This window comes from Jaculus jaculus, chromosome 3 (genome assembly GCF_020740685.1).
Source record: "Jaculus jaculus isolate mJacJac1 chromosome 3, mJacJac1.mat.Y.cur, whole genome shotgun sequence".
Taxonomy (NCBI): domain Eukaryota; kingdom Metazoa; phylum Chordata; class Mammalia; order Rodentia; family Dipodidae; genus Jaculus; species Jaculus jaculus.
Window position 1 is genome coordinate 171,451,352 of NC_059104.1, and position 13,234 is coordinate 171,464,585.

The 13,234-nt window shown below is 42.4% G+C and overlaps 2 protein-coding genes across 2 annotated transcripts; both read left to right on the top strand.

Annotated features, from left to right (window-relative positions):
- The first annotated feature begins 1,045 nt into the window (after positions 1–1,045).
- On the top strand, positions 1,046–1,990 carry LOC101599029 (olfactory receptor 52B4). The gene has a single exon (XM_004650757.2). The coding sequence runs from the start codon at positions 1,046–1,048 to the stop codon at positions 1,988–1,990; it is 945 nt and encodes a 314-aa protein (XP_004650814.2).
- A 9,824-nt stretch (positions 1,991–11,814) lies between these two features.
- On the top strand, positions 11,815–12,765 carry LOC101602657 (olfactory receptor 52B4-like). The gene has a single exon (XM_004650975.2). The coding sequence runs from the start codon at positions 11,815–11,817 to the stop codon at positions 12,763–12,765; it is 951 nt and encodes a 316-aa protein (XP_004651032.2).
- Positions 12,766–13,234: the final 469 nt, after the last annotated feature.

Below are 13,234 nucleotides of genomic sequence, written 5' to 3' on the forward strand. Positions count from 1 at the left end.
AAAAAAAAAAAAAAAGAAGTTATGGTTTTGAAACATCTGATAGCTGTAAAGGAAGAGGTTTGAGGGTAAAGATGCGATTAATTAGAAAAAAAAAATCTGCCATTCAACCATCTCCCTTACTCTCCCCAGTATAGCCTACACAGCGGCCACTTTGGGCTGAAATGTCTGAGGACATGCTGTGCGTCAATCTGTTCAGTCTACAGTGCCCTCTACAAGCTGAGCTATTGGAAGGAGCATGTGTGCATTGATCTGCACACCCGCCTTTTCTCACACTGCGTCTTTCTCTCTTTTAAACATCTGCTTTAGGATTAACTTCTAAATTTCAAAGTCAAGTTCAAGCATCACCTTTTTATAGTTTTCCCAAACATGATTTTTTTTTGTTTTGTTTTTTTGAGGTAGGGTTTCATTCTAGCCCAGTCTGACCTGGAATTCACTATGGAGTCTCAGGGTGGCCTTGAACTCATGGTGATTCTCCTACCTCTGCCTCCCAAGTTCTGGGATTAAAGGCGTGAGGCACCACGCCTGGTTAAGTGAAGTTTTTATAGAGTGATGTTTCTTACTTTGCTTAGTTGGGAGTAATTCTATTTGGTTGTCACTCATTAAAGCAAGTGTCATTTTTCATCTGTACATGGTTCTTTTTTTTTAAATATTTTTTTGTTCATTTTTTATTTATTTATTTGAGAGTGACAGACACAGAGAGAAAGACAGATAGAGGGAGAGAGAGAGAGAGAGAATGGGCGAGCCAGGGCTTCCAGCCACTGCAAACGAACTCCAGACGCGTGCGCCCCCTTGTGCATCTGGCTAACGTGGGACCTGGAGAACCGAGCCTTGAACTGGGGTCCTTAGGCTTCACAGGCAAGCGCTCAACCGCTAAGCCATCTCTCCAGCCCTGTACATGGTTCTTATGATTTACATATTCAAAGAAGATGGATGGTATGAGGCATACTAAAAGCTCCTAGTGATATCCCCAAAATATTGAAGGAAATATGCATTCTCTTTCTACCTCTATGCACAGGAGGTGAGGTGTCTCCAGGCTTTTTTGGGAATGACTATCTCAAACCACACTGGTACCAGTCACACTGTCTTCCATTTGCTGGGTATCCCTGGCCTGGAGGATCAGCACATCTGGATTTCCATCCCCTTCTTCATTTCCTATGTCATTGCCCTGCTTGGAAACAGCCTGCTCATCTTCATCATCCTCACGAGGGCCAGTCTCCATGGACCCATGTACCTGTTCCTGTGCATGCTGGCTGGGGCAGACATCATCCTCTCCACCTGCACAGTTCCTCAGGCCTTGGCCATCTTCTGGTTCCATGCTGGGAAGATCTCCCTGGATGGCTGCATCACTCAGCTCTTCTTCATCCATTCCACTTTCATCTCCGAGTCCGGGATCTTGCTGGTGATGGCATTTGACCGCTACATTGCCATTTGCCACTCTCTGAGGTACACCACCATTCTTACTCATACACTGATTGGGAAAATTGGAGTGACTATCTTTCTGAGAAGTTATGGTACAATTTTCCCCATAATATTTCTTCTGAAGAGATTGACTTTCTGCAAAAATAATATCATACCCCATACCTATTGTGAACATATTGGCTTGGCCAAATATGCTTGCAGTAGCATTCGAGTGAACATCTGGTATGGATTTTCCGTCCTGATGTCAACGGTCGTCTTAGACGTTCTGCTAATTTTTGTTTCCTATGTGCTGATTCTTCGCGCCATCTTCCGCATGCCTTCCCAAGATGCTCGCCACAAAGCTCTCAACACATGTGGCTCTCACATTTTCATCATCATCCTCTTCTATGGGCCTGGAATCTTCACAACCCTGACTCAGAGGTTTGGGCGTCACATTCCACCTCATATCCACATCTTGCTGGCTAACGTCTGCATTTTGGCTCCACCTATGCTGAATCCCATCATTTATGGGATCAGGACCAAGCAAATCCAGGAGCAGGCGCTTCAAGTCTTATTTACAAGGCAGAAGTAAATTAAGAACTCAGCGTTGGCAGTCTCTAGCTGTCAAATGGTTTGCAGAATGGGATAGGATGGGTCAGACGGCATAGCAGGGGAGAGCTCAGTGTCTGGGGCAACTCACTGGGAGATTGTTGGACTTACTCTTCTATTTTGTGAACAGCTTGTGAGAGCAGGGCTATAACTGTTTGAACAAAGTGCCTTCCCTGCAGAGCATGGGATAGGATGAGCTTGTTTTCAGACATCACATGTCCTTCCTGACAGTGATATGAATTTTGGAATTAGATGGAGTGACAATACTTCTCTGGAATTCTTGGAATTTGCTCAACTACTTTGAACAGAGTTTCTCCAGCTCTGAGACAATTATGATATCCTTGGCCAATCACATAGAAAATTCCATTTCTTCCATGCTCTTGTAAACAATACCTAATCTACAATCCTGTAACTAACCCTACTCAAAGCTCATAGGTTCACAAAAAAAAGAAAGAAGAAAATTTCAGTCCTTTATTTATATCCTTGTTGAATGGCATCTTTATAGTCAGTAGCTCCTATGTTCTTTTATAGTTATTATTATTTTGGATTTTTTTGAGTTAGGGTCTCACTCTCGCCTAGACTGATCTGTAACTCACTCTGTAGTCTCAGGCTGGCCTCAAACTCACATTGATCCTTTGACTTCTGCCTCCCATGTGCTGGTATCAAAGGCATGCACCACTATGCCTGGCCTCAGTTTATTTTTATAGTATAATTTATATCTTATGGATATGTATATCTACACTAAGAGAATTTAAGACATGATTCATGTTTTGCAGAGGAGCCCTTGAGAAGCCTGAGAGAGTTTGGTAAACCTGACTGATGTGGCTCTTGCAGGGATCTCACTTTACCCTGAGTTGACCTGGAACTCACTCTGTTATCCCAGGCTGGCCTTAAAGTCTTAGCAGACCTCCTACCAGAGTCTCTGGAGTGAGGGGATTAAAGACATGCACCACCATGCCTGGCTGGGATTGTTCTTTTGATTTATTTTTTAGTTTTTATATTCTGAATTTATACCCTACAACTTTACTGAACTTGTTTATCAGTTGCAACAAGTTTTTGGTGGTATCTTTTGGGTTTCTTCTATATAGGATCATATCATCTATAAATAGAGACCGTTTAACTTCTTCCTCTTCTATTTGGATGCATTTATTGTTTCTTGTCTAATTTATGAAGCTCCAATACTACTTAAAATATTTTATTTATTTAATTATTTGAGGGGAGGGGGACAGATAGAGAGAGAAAGAATGGGCATTCCAGGGCCTCCAGCCGCTGCAAGTGAACTCCAGATGCATCTGGCTTATATGGGTACTGCAGAATCGAACCTGAGTCCTCGGCTTTGCAGGCAAATGCCTTAACTGATAAGCAATCTCTCCAGCCCTCCAATACTATTTTGAATATAAGTGGTGGGAGTGAACATTCTTATCTTGTTTCTGATATTGGAAGAAAAGCTTTTAGTATTTTATTACTGAGTGAGATTTTTAGGTATTTGTTTGACATATACCCAGAAACCCTATTTCTGGTTATATCACCAAGGAAAGTAAATTCGATAACTCAAAAGGATATCTGAGCTTCCATGTTTACTGAAGCATTACTCACAGTACCCATGAAGTGGAAACCTAAATGTTCATAAATGAGAGAATGGGAAAAATCACGATAGAATATTCAATAGACTATTACTCAACCATGAAAGGAAATTCTGCTGTTTGTGGCATCATGAATGAATCCTGGGGGTGAATCAAATGGATCAAATTGGCAGTATAAGCTTTCAGTTAAAATATGAAGTTCTGTGGTGGTCCTAATGTGACTTTAGTAACAACAGTGAAATTAATACCTGAAATATGCTAAGAGAGTAGATCTTAAATGTTCTCACCATAAGATAGAAGTTATATACTTAATGTGATAGATGTGTAAACTAACTTGATTGTAGTAATCATTTCACATTTATGGACACTAAATCATCTTCCACACTGTCTGGATAATCTCAACATTAACATGAGCTGAATCACCCTCCATATTCATATAGTCATCTGGAACTCAGGATAATGTCACTAAGGTGGCCACCAAGTTACACTGTCAGCCGAGTCCAGCAATGGAAACATGGAAATGATGAGCTACAGATAATGATGTATCAGTGTTCATTCTCAATTGTAATAAATGCATGACAAATGCATGTGGAGTCTAAAATTGTCAGCTTCATGAAAGCCAAAGGTAGAATGATAGTTATACAGGGGAGAGGAAGAGGGAGGGCTGGGCAGATGGCTCAGTGGTTAAAGGCACTTAAATTTCCCCAGATCCACATAAAGCCAAATGCACAAAGTGGCACATGTTTCAGGAAGAGAGAATTGGGGAGATGTTGCTCAAAGGGTACAGGGTTTCAGTTATACAAGATGATAAGTTCTGGAGATCAAATAGATAGGAATATGATAATAATATACTTGAAACTTGCTAAGAAAATAGACTTTGAAAAACAAAAAACGTTATGTGAGGTGTTGTCTAATTTTGATTAACTTAATTATAAATGATTCTTTACCTCCATTACACATAATTTTTGTTTGCCAATAATGACAGTAAGTTTGGAACATAAGGAGTAGAGTGAAGAGTCAGTTTTCTACATGGACACTGGATTGTCTGTGGAGTAGGAAGTATGTTTGTGACGGAATCTTGAGATAACATGAATCCCCAAGCAGGAGAAGTTTCTGGTAGAGAATCAATAAGCATGAATCTGGAACACAGCCCAGGAAGTATTTTGTAGTAAAAAGGCTCTCCAAATGATTTCATCTCTCAAAAATGTCAATCACTCTCCAAGTTCTAAATAAAGTGCATCAAAACATATTAATGGACAAAAATACTTAACTAAAGTGTTTTAGTTTTTGACTTCTCTTTATTGACTACTTTTCACTACATGTCTAAATTCCACAAAGGCACGTGCAATAATGCCAGGGCCTCTTGCCCCTATAAATGAGATGCATGTGCCCCTTTGTGCAACTAGCTTTACATGGTTATTGAAGGATTAAACCCTGGGCCAGCAGGCCTTGCAAGCAAGTGCCCTTAGCTGCTGAGCCATCTCCCTAGTTCCTTCTTCTGTTATTTATTTATTTATTTTTTCTAGGTAGGGTGTTGCCCTAGCCTGGGCTGATCTGGAATTCACTATGTAGTCTCAGGGTGGACTCGAATTCATGGTGATCCTCCTACTTCTGCCTCCCAAGTATTGGGATCAAAGGTGTGTGCCACCATGCCTGACTCTACTGATTTTTTTTTTTTGAGTCCTCTTCTGTTTTGATGTTTTATTCCTCTGTGTGTATGTGTGTGTGTGTGCCCATTTCTGTCAAAATGACATCATCTCTGTCAAATGTTGCTGAGCTCAATATTGTTCATGTCTTATGGAGGTAGTGACCTCCACTGTGAGGTCATGAATGCACCAGTCACTTTATGTTCAGAGGAGAGTGTCCCAGAGTACTCCTCCCCTGTCCTCTTGCATCCTTTCTGCCCTCTCTTCCACAATGTTCTCTGAGCACTGGAGAGCACATTTAGTGCTGATTAAATTATAGCATATTCATGTATTAAAATCCTCAATGAAAAAATTTTGACTACAAAAATAAATTGAATACAAAACAGAAAAACAAATTTCCTAAAATGAGAAAATATGGAGGAGCTTTGTAGTTAACACAACATTTATTCTTACAGAAAATTAGAACATACCAGATATACAGTGTGATCTCAACAATGTAATACCCAAAATAGGAAAGAAAGAAATTTAGAGAGTTATCAGTGAAAATGTTTTGTTGATAACTACTGGGTGATGGAATCAAATCTATAGACCAAAACAATGTGAATGAATTTTTCAAGTCAAAGTCCCACACTAGCCTAGGCTAACCTGGAACTCACTCTGTGGCCCAGGCTGGCCTTGAATTCATGGCGATGCTCCTTCTTCAGCCTTCCAAGTGCTGGAATTAAGATGTGAGCCACAGTGACCAGCGTGTAAAGGCATTTTATTTAAGTGGTTTGTTCAACATTTTATTATGGTACTGTACTCAGTCCATGATGGTCGCATAATTGGTTGAAAGAGTATCCGTAGGATTCCAATGTCTAGAGGGCTTCTTTGATTTCCATTATACAGGGCCTGAGGGAATGATACAGATCAGGGTTTGGGGTTTGCAGAAGGCTCCTGGCCCCATTCCTATTCTCTGTTCTTCTTTCCCATCAAATCTTCACTCCCAGTTCAATGGAATCTCCTCAGACATGCTTTTCGTTATGGGCCCACACCATCCATGCCACAAAAGAGTTAATGGCTTTATAGTTTTGCTCCTGACAGTGCAGGAGTTCCTAGGGGAGGAGGAAGTCACATGAGCATCCGTGTCCCTGATGGTGCTGAGAATAAAACAATGTGCTTTGTAGTTCCTTCAAGAGTGTGGATCACTGGTCATTGTGTGGTCCTGTGGCTGCATGAACACTTAATCCGGGGCATGAATCCATTTGGAGCCTGATGGCTGTGATGGACACTTTGTGATGAGGAGAGATGTATGCTGCTATTGACCAGCAGAACCTGGTGACATAATGGGCTCTTTGTGCCCAAAGAGCATGAGCTGTGGGGTCTGATTGAATGCAGGCTAAAGGAGGTGGGGAAAATACTGTGTTTATGTGGGAAACAGGGTGGTGGGTGGCCTTCATCCTGAGAGCAGAGCCAGAAAGGACTGTTTAAATGGTCCTGTGGCAGCTCTGTGGCAGAGTGGAGGTATTAGTGGAGTGAGATGAGAGACAAGTTGTATTCTAGATTTCTTAACTCATTTTTCCTATGACTCAGAAAAATTGCTTTCCCTTCTGAAGTATATATAAGTGATAATTTATATGAGAAGATTATTCCAAAGGTATAGTTGGGAAATTTGTCTTGTAAAGTATTGGAGTGATATTTCATATTTCAAATATGGTTTAGTTAACCCTGTTGATGGTTACAAACAAGTAAGATCGACTACATTCTTATACAGCACTGGGGGAAATGTTTTATGATTTTGATGGAGCGCATGGCTGGTTATTATATTTTTCCATACTCATGGCACATTTAATACACTGACTCAATTGAAAATCTACCATAGATAGTACATAACAAAATCAAAACGAGCCAGGCATGGTGGTGCATGCCTTTAATTCCAGCACTCAGGAGGCAGAGGTAGGAGGATCACTATGAGTTTGAGGCTACCCCGAGACTACATAGTGAATACTAGGTCATCCTGGGCTAGAGTGAAACCCTACCTAAAAAAAAAAAAAAATCAAAACAAAACAAAAAAACAACAAAAAATGAAAATGGCTGTGTGCTAATAAAGCTTTTTTTTTTTTTTTTTTTTTGGTTTTTCGAGGTAGGGTCTCACTCTGGTTCAGGCTGACTTGGAATTAACTCTGTAGTCTCAGAGTGGCCTTGAACTCACGGCGATTCTCCTATCTCTGCCTCCCGAGTGCTGGGATTAAAGGTGTGCACCACTACACCCGGCTAATAATAAAGCTTTATTTATAAAATCAGGTAGTGGGTTAGATTTGATTTAGACTGCATTTTGATGATTCTCAAATAAAGTCAGCCAGTGTCCAGTATTTACATGTTTTTGAGATAAGCTCTGGAGCTCAGGCTGGCCTTGAGAACTATTCCTCCTCCCAGAATTATTTTTTACATCTCTGATTCAAGGTTGGACATTTCTAAGTGGAACTGATGAAGCAAGTATTTGTTTCATGAGTTGCACTTTGTGAGCGAGCCCCCAGGCTTGGGTAAGTGGACTGTAAGGCTGGAGGCAGAGCCAAGAGTGGAACCTCGAAGCTGCATCTCCCAGGGGAAGCTCACGTAATGGCAGGCGAGTCAGAATGCTCAGAGAAAACAGACAACTTTATGATTCATGTAAGTCACAATACACATAACTTGTGACTTATATGGAGATGAGTTTGATAAGGCAATTAATGACTGTGTGTGAATTTTTGTGCATACACATATGTGGGAAAGTTCATATGTACCTATGTAGCGTCATGGTAAAAGGCTATTATGTGAACTGAGCAAGTGTGTCATTGTATACATCTTCATCAAAAGTTGTGCAAGTGAATATGTGTGATGTAACTATAAAAATGATCGTGAAAGGAAAAATACAACTGATTGTGTGTGTGTGTGTATGTGTGTGTGTGTATGCATGTAGCTGGCAGGATGGAATTGAACCCAGGTACTTCTGACTCTAACGCTTGTACCATCTTCCATGTCATTACACTGTCCTACGTGTCTCAGAATTGTGGCATACCTAGGAGGATTGGAAGGGACAGGGCTAGGAGCTTCTTAATAGTGACTTAGGCAATCACTGCAACAAAATGAAAATTCTTAAAGCTAAAGGAAGCTTGACCCTACACAGTCTTTTATTCAAATATTAGCCTAGCTGCTAACAAGTTGTTTCAAGTTATTTGATTATAAATTTCTTCAGGTGAAAACTGGCCAAAATTTCAATTTTATAGGTTTGATGTGATATTAAAAATAAGAAACACATTCAATATTGGTGATTTCTATTAAGGTTTAACAAGTATGAGTAATAGAAATCAGAGATGACAAGAATAAGGAATGAAAGATAACATTAACTTTGGCAATTGTGATGTAATAGAGTCTAGGGAAGAAGCTTCTGTGGCCTCCCTGTATTACATGTAATAATGATGACAGTGAGTGAGCGTGAGGAGTGAGGCAATAGAGAGAGAAATCCTACTTTTTTTTTGTTCATTTTTTATTTATTTATTTGAGAGCGACAGACACAGAGAGAAAGACAGATAGAGGGAGAGAGAGAAAATGGGCGCGCCAGGGCTTCCAGCCTCTGCAAACGAACTCCAGACGCGTGCGCCCCCTTGTGCATCTGGCTAACGTGGGACCTGGGGAACCGAGCCTCGAACCGGGGTCCTTAGGCTTCACAGGCAAGTGCTTAACCGCTAAGCCATCTCTCCAGCCCAGAAATCCTACTTTTGTGTAACTAAAGTGAGGGAGAAATGAGTCATTTGCATATATTTAAACATCAAGGAGTAGGAGCCACCTTAAAGACAGAGATTGGTGGATTAATGAGGGGACTAGGGAGGAAGTTTGGGGTGCACAGATGGAAAGTTTAGCCTTGAACAGGAGGAAGAAGGAAAAAGATGATTGGATATGGGCTGGGGAGGTGGATTAGTGGCTAAGGCACTTGCCTGCAAAGCCAAAGTTCCCAGGGTAGGTTTCTCAGGACCCACGTAAGCCAGATGCACAAGGGGGCGCATGCATCTGGAGTTCGTTTGCAGCGGCTGGAGGCCCTGGTTCACCCATACTCTTCCCTCTCTCTCAAATAAATAAAATATTAACCAAAAACCAACTGGGTATAAATAAATCTGTAGGCAGCAGAGTGAGGGCAGAGGAGTTTGAGGGATTTAATAACGTTTGCTTTCCCCTTGGAACCAGGAGCCCGGAAAGCTAATCAGCCAATGAATGGGTCAGGTGGTGTGTGACAGACAGAACTGATTGAAGTCTGGCCTGGGCGATGTAGATAGCAGCCCCTCCATTTGCTTAGTCAAATGGCCTTGGTTGGGGGTTCTCCTTAAGCCTCTAAGCTCTGTTGGTTGCACTATCAGTAAAATGGGAAGAGGCTGAGGTGGTAGGCTATGGAGATTGAGAATGCCCTGAAGCCCTGAGCATAGTCTCTGTCTCTCTCTCTCTCAATCCCTTTTGCTCAAAGGTAAGGTCTCACTCCAGCCCAGGCTGACCTGGAACTCACTCCGTAGTCCCAGGCTGGCCTCAGACTCATGGCAGTCCTCCTACCTCTGCCTCCTGAGTGCTGGGATGAAAGACGTGGACTACCATGACCCACCAGACTTCTTAGATGGTAGTCTTTTCCTCACTGGTCCTCAGTCCATTCCACTACCTCAGTCCCAGCACTGGAGATGTCTTTAAGAGTCTGATTCCAACACAACCATTCTTTGTAAATAAAATGTTTTATTTGAATAAAAATATTTTTGTTTATTTATGAGAGAGAGAGCAATAGAGAGTATCACTGGGTGTCGGGATCTCTTGCCACCACAAATGAAATCCAGATGCATGTGCTACTCTGTGCATCTGGCTTTACATAGTTACTGGTGATCAAACTCAGGCTGGCAGGCTTTGCAAAGCAAGCACCTTTAACTGCTGAGCCACCTCTCCAGCCCCAAAGTGTGCTCTTTTCTTGGACTAGTTCATCCTTTCTCATTTTTTTTTTTTAACATCATGACCTACGTATGGAGCCATTCCAGGAATTTTTTTCTTAATCTCCCCTATGACATTTTAGTAGTACAGTTTTGCCGTATATTTATTAACTGTATCTGTGTTTTATACACAGAGTTTTTACCCCCCACCCCAAACAGTTTTCCTTCTTGGGAGAAATTATTTCCTTGTGGAAAAACACAGTCTTCTTTTTGTTTTAATTTTTCTTTCATTTATTTGCATGTGTGTGCAAACACATGTGCCCCAGCTTCTCTTGTCGTTGCAAACAAACATCAGGCAAAACAAATGAACAAACAAACAAACAAAAAACAAACAACACCCCCCCACACACACACAAAAAAAGGCTACAAAGGAATGCAAGTTGTGTACCACTTTTTATGTTTGGCTTCGCATGGGCCTGGGGAATTGAACCTAGGCCAGTAGGTTTTGCAAGAAAGTGCTTTTAGCCACTGAGCCATCTCCCCAGCCCCAAACATGGTCTTAACTCAAAGCACAGTGAGCCTTTCACTGCAGCTCAAGAATGCACTGTTCCTCCATTCCACTATCAGTAAAATAGGAAGATGACTCAAAGTAGGGTGGTTAGCTCAGGCTGACTTGGAACTCACTGTGTAGCCCTAGGCTGGCCTCAAACACACAGCACTCCTCTTACCTCTACCTCCTGAGTGCTGGGATCGAAGGCGTGCACCACCATGCCTTGCTATTTAATTTTTAAATCCAACCTCTTCCTATTCCCTGTCCATCTTACACAGTACTCTGAGAAAGCTACCTAAAATGGAAGCTTAACAGCACAATCCTCTCACTGATGTCTATCAATTCAAACTCAGAAACTCTAAAAACACTTTGGGATCTTAGGGATTACAACTTGCAAAACACAGGTTCAGGTGTTCCGGTGATGAAAGAAAGAGAATCCAGGAACAGAGAAGCAACTTATTTTTTAAAAAATTATTTACTTCTTTATTTAGTTAGATTTTTTTCGAGGTAGAGTCTCACTCTAGCTCAGGCTGACCTGGAATTCACAATGTAGTCAATCGCCTTGAACTCATGGCAATCCTCCTACCTCTGCCTCCTAAGTGCTGGAATTAAAGGCATGCATCACCATGCCTGGCTTAATTAATTTTTTTTATTGACAACTTCCTTAATTATAGGCAATAATTCATGGTAATTCCCTCCCCTCTTCCCTTTGCAACTCCACTCTCCATCATACCCCTTTCCCTTCTCAATCAGTTTCTCTTTTATTTTGATGTCATCATCTTTTCCTCCTATTATGATGGTTTTGTGTAAGTAGTGTCAGGCATTGTGAGGTCATGGACATCCAGGCCATTTTGTGTCTGGAGGAGCAAGTTGTAAGGAGTCTTACCCTTCCTTTTAGAGCAGTAGTTTCTTATAATTACATAGGTATGAGTAAAATGGTCAGAAGACCTAGTCATGTTGTTGATCACAATTCCTGACCAGGACAGTTTCTGTTGCTCTGTCCAATGACAAACAACTTGTTTTCTCCTTCCTCCAACTTCCTTCAGCTTTCTGGGACTAGCAAAGCTACTGCCATAGCCTATATACCAACGCACAAGTGACCTGCCCTGGGCATGGCGACCCTCAACTACACTGGCACCAGCCATTCCCTCTTTATTCTGATGGGCATCCCTGGCCTGGAAGACCAACACCCGTGGATCTCTCTCCCCTTCTTTATTTCCTACCTGGTCGCCCTCCTTGGGAATAGCATCCTCATCTTGGTAATCATCACAGAACACAGCCTCCATGAACCCATGTACCTCTTCCTCTGCATGCTGGCTGTGGCTGACCTTATCCTGTCCACCACCACGGTGCCCAAGGCCCTGGCCATATTCTGGTTTCATGCTGGGGCAATCTCCCTGGATGGCTGTGTCACTCAAATCTTCTTCATCCATGCTACCTTCATCGCCGAATCCGGGATTCTGTTGGCCATGGCGTTTGACCGCTACGTGGCCATCTGTGACCCACTGCACTACAGCTCGGTGCTTCGCTGTGAGGTCATCGTCAGGATCGGCTTGGCTGTGGCCCTGAGAAGCTTCTGTGTGATCCTCCCCGATGTGTTCCTGGTGAAGCGACTGCCCTTCTGCCACAGCAACCTGCTGCCACACACCTACTGTGAGCACATGGCCGTTGCCAAGTTCGCTTGTGCTGACATTCGTGTCAATGTTTGGTACGGCCTGTCTGTCCTGCTGTGTACTGTGGTGGCCGACGCCTTACTCATCTTAGTCTCCTACGCCCTCATCCTTCACGCCGTCTTCCGTCTCCCCTCCAGGGGAGCCCGGCAAAAGGCTCTGGGTACATGTGGATCTCACCTTGGGGTCATTTCCATGTTTTACTTGCCTGGAATTTTCACCATAATTACCCAGAGGTTTGGGCACCACGTTCCTCTTCATACCCACATTTTGTTGGCCAATGTGTGCATGTTGGCCCCTCCCATGCTGAACCCCATCATCTATGGGATTAAGACCAGGCAGATCCGGGAGCGAGTTCTCAGCACCTTGTCTCCACAGGGGAAACTGTGCTGACTGAGGTTGACTGCCTAGGTGGCATATTTACCAATACGGGGCTTCCCCTTGTTTTTGTGACTGCTTTGTGAAGACTTAGGAATTAAGAATCCCACATACCGTAAGCAAAGTGGCATGTCATGACTTTGAAGGTCAGATTGTGATGTGAACTTGAAAAAGCTACTGTTTAGGAAGCATGAACTTTGGGGGGTAGGGAAGAGGGGACATAAGAGTATAACCCAATGGGAATATGACCAATTGAAATATGTTCATATATTAAAGTTTTCAGTTAAAAAAGAGCTGAATTCTGATTTCACTGATGATGTTGAAGATGTGTTTGACCTTGGGTAATTGTTCTTTCAGAGACTTTTTTTTGAGGTAATGTCTCTTTTTAGTACAAGCATGAGGGCCTCTGAGCCCGATTCCATGTAAGCACCCATGTTAGAAGATGTGAATGGACGTGCATGCTTGTGACCCCAGTCCTGTGGGA

Coding starts and splice junctions, on each gene's coding strand:
- LOC101602657 (XM_004650975.2), top strand. CDS start 11,815: ATGGCGACCCTCAACTACACTGGCACCAGCCATTCCCTCTTTATTCTG.
- LOC101599029 (XM_004650757.2), top strand. CDS start 1,046: ATGACTATCTCAAACCACACTGGTACCAGTCACACTGTCTTCCATTTG.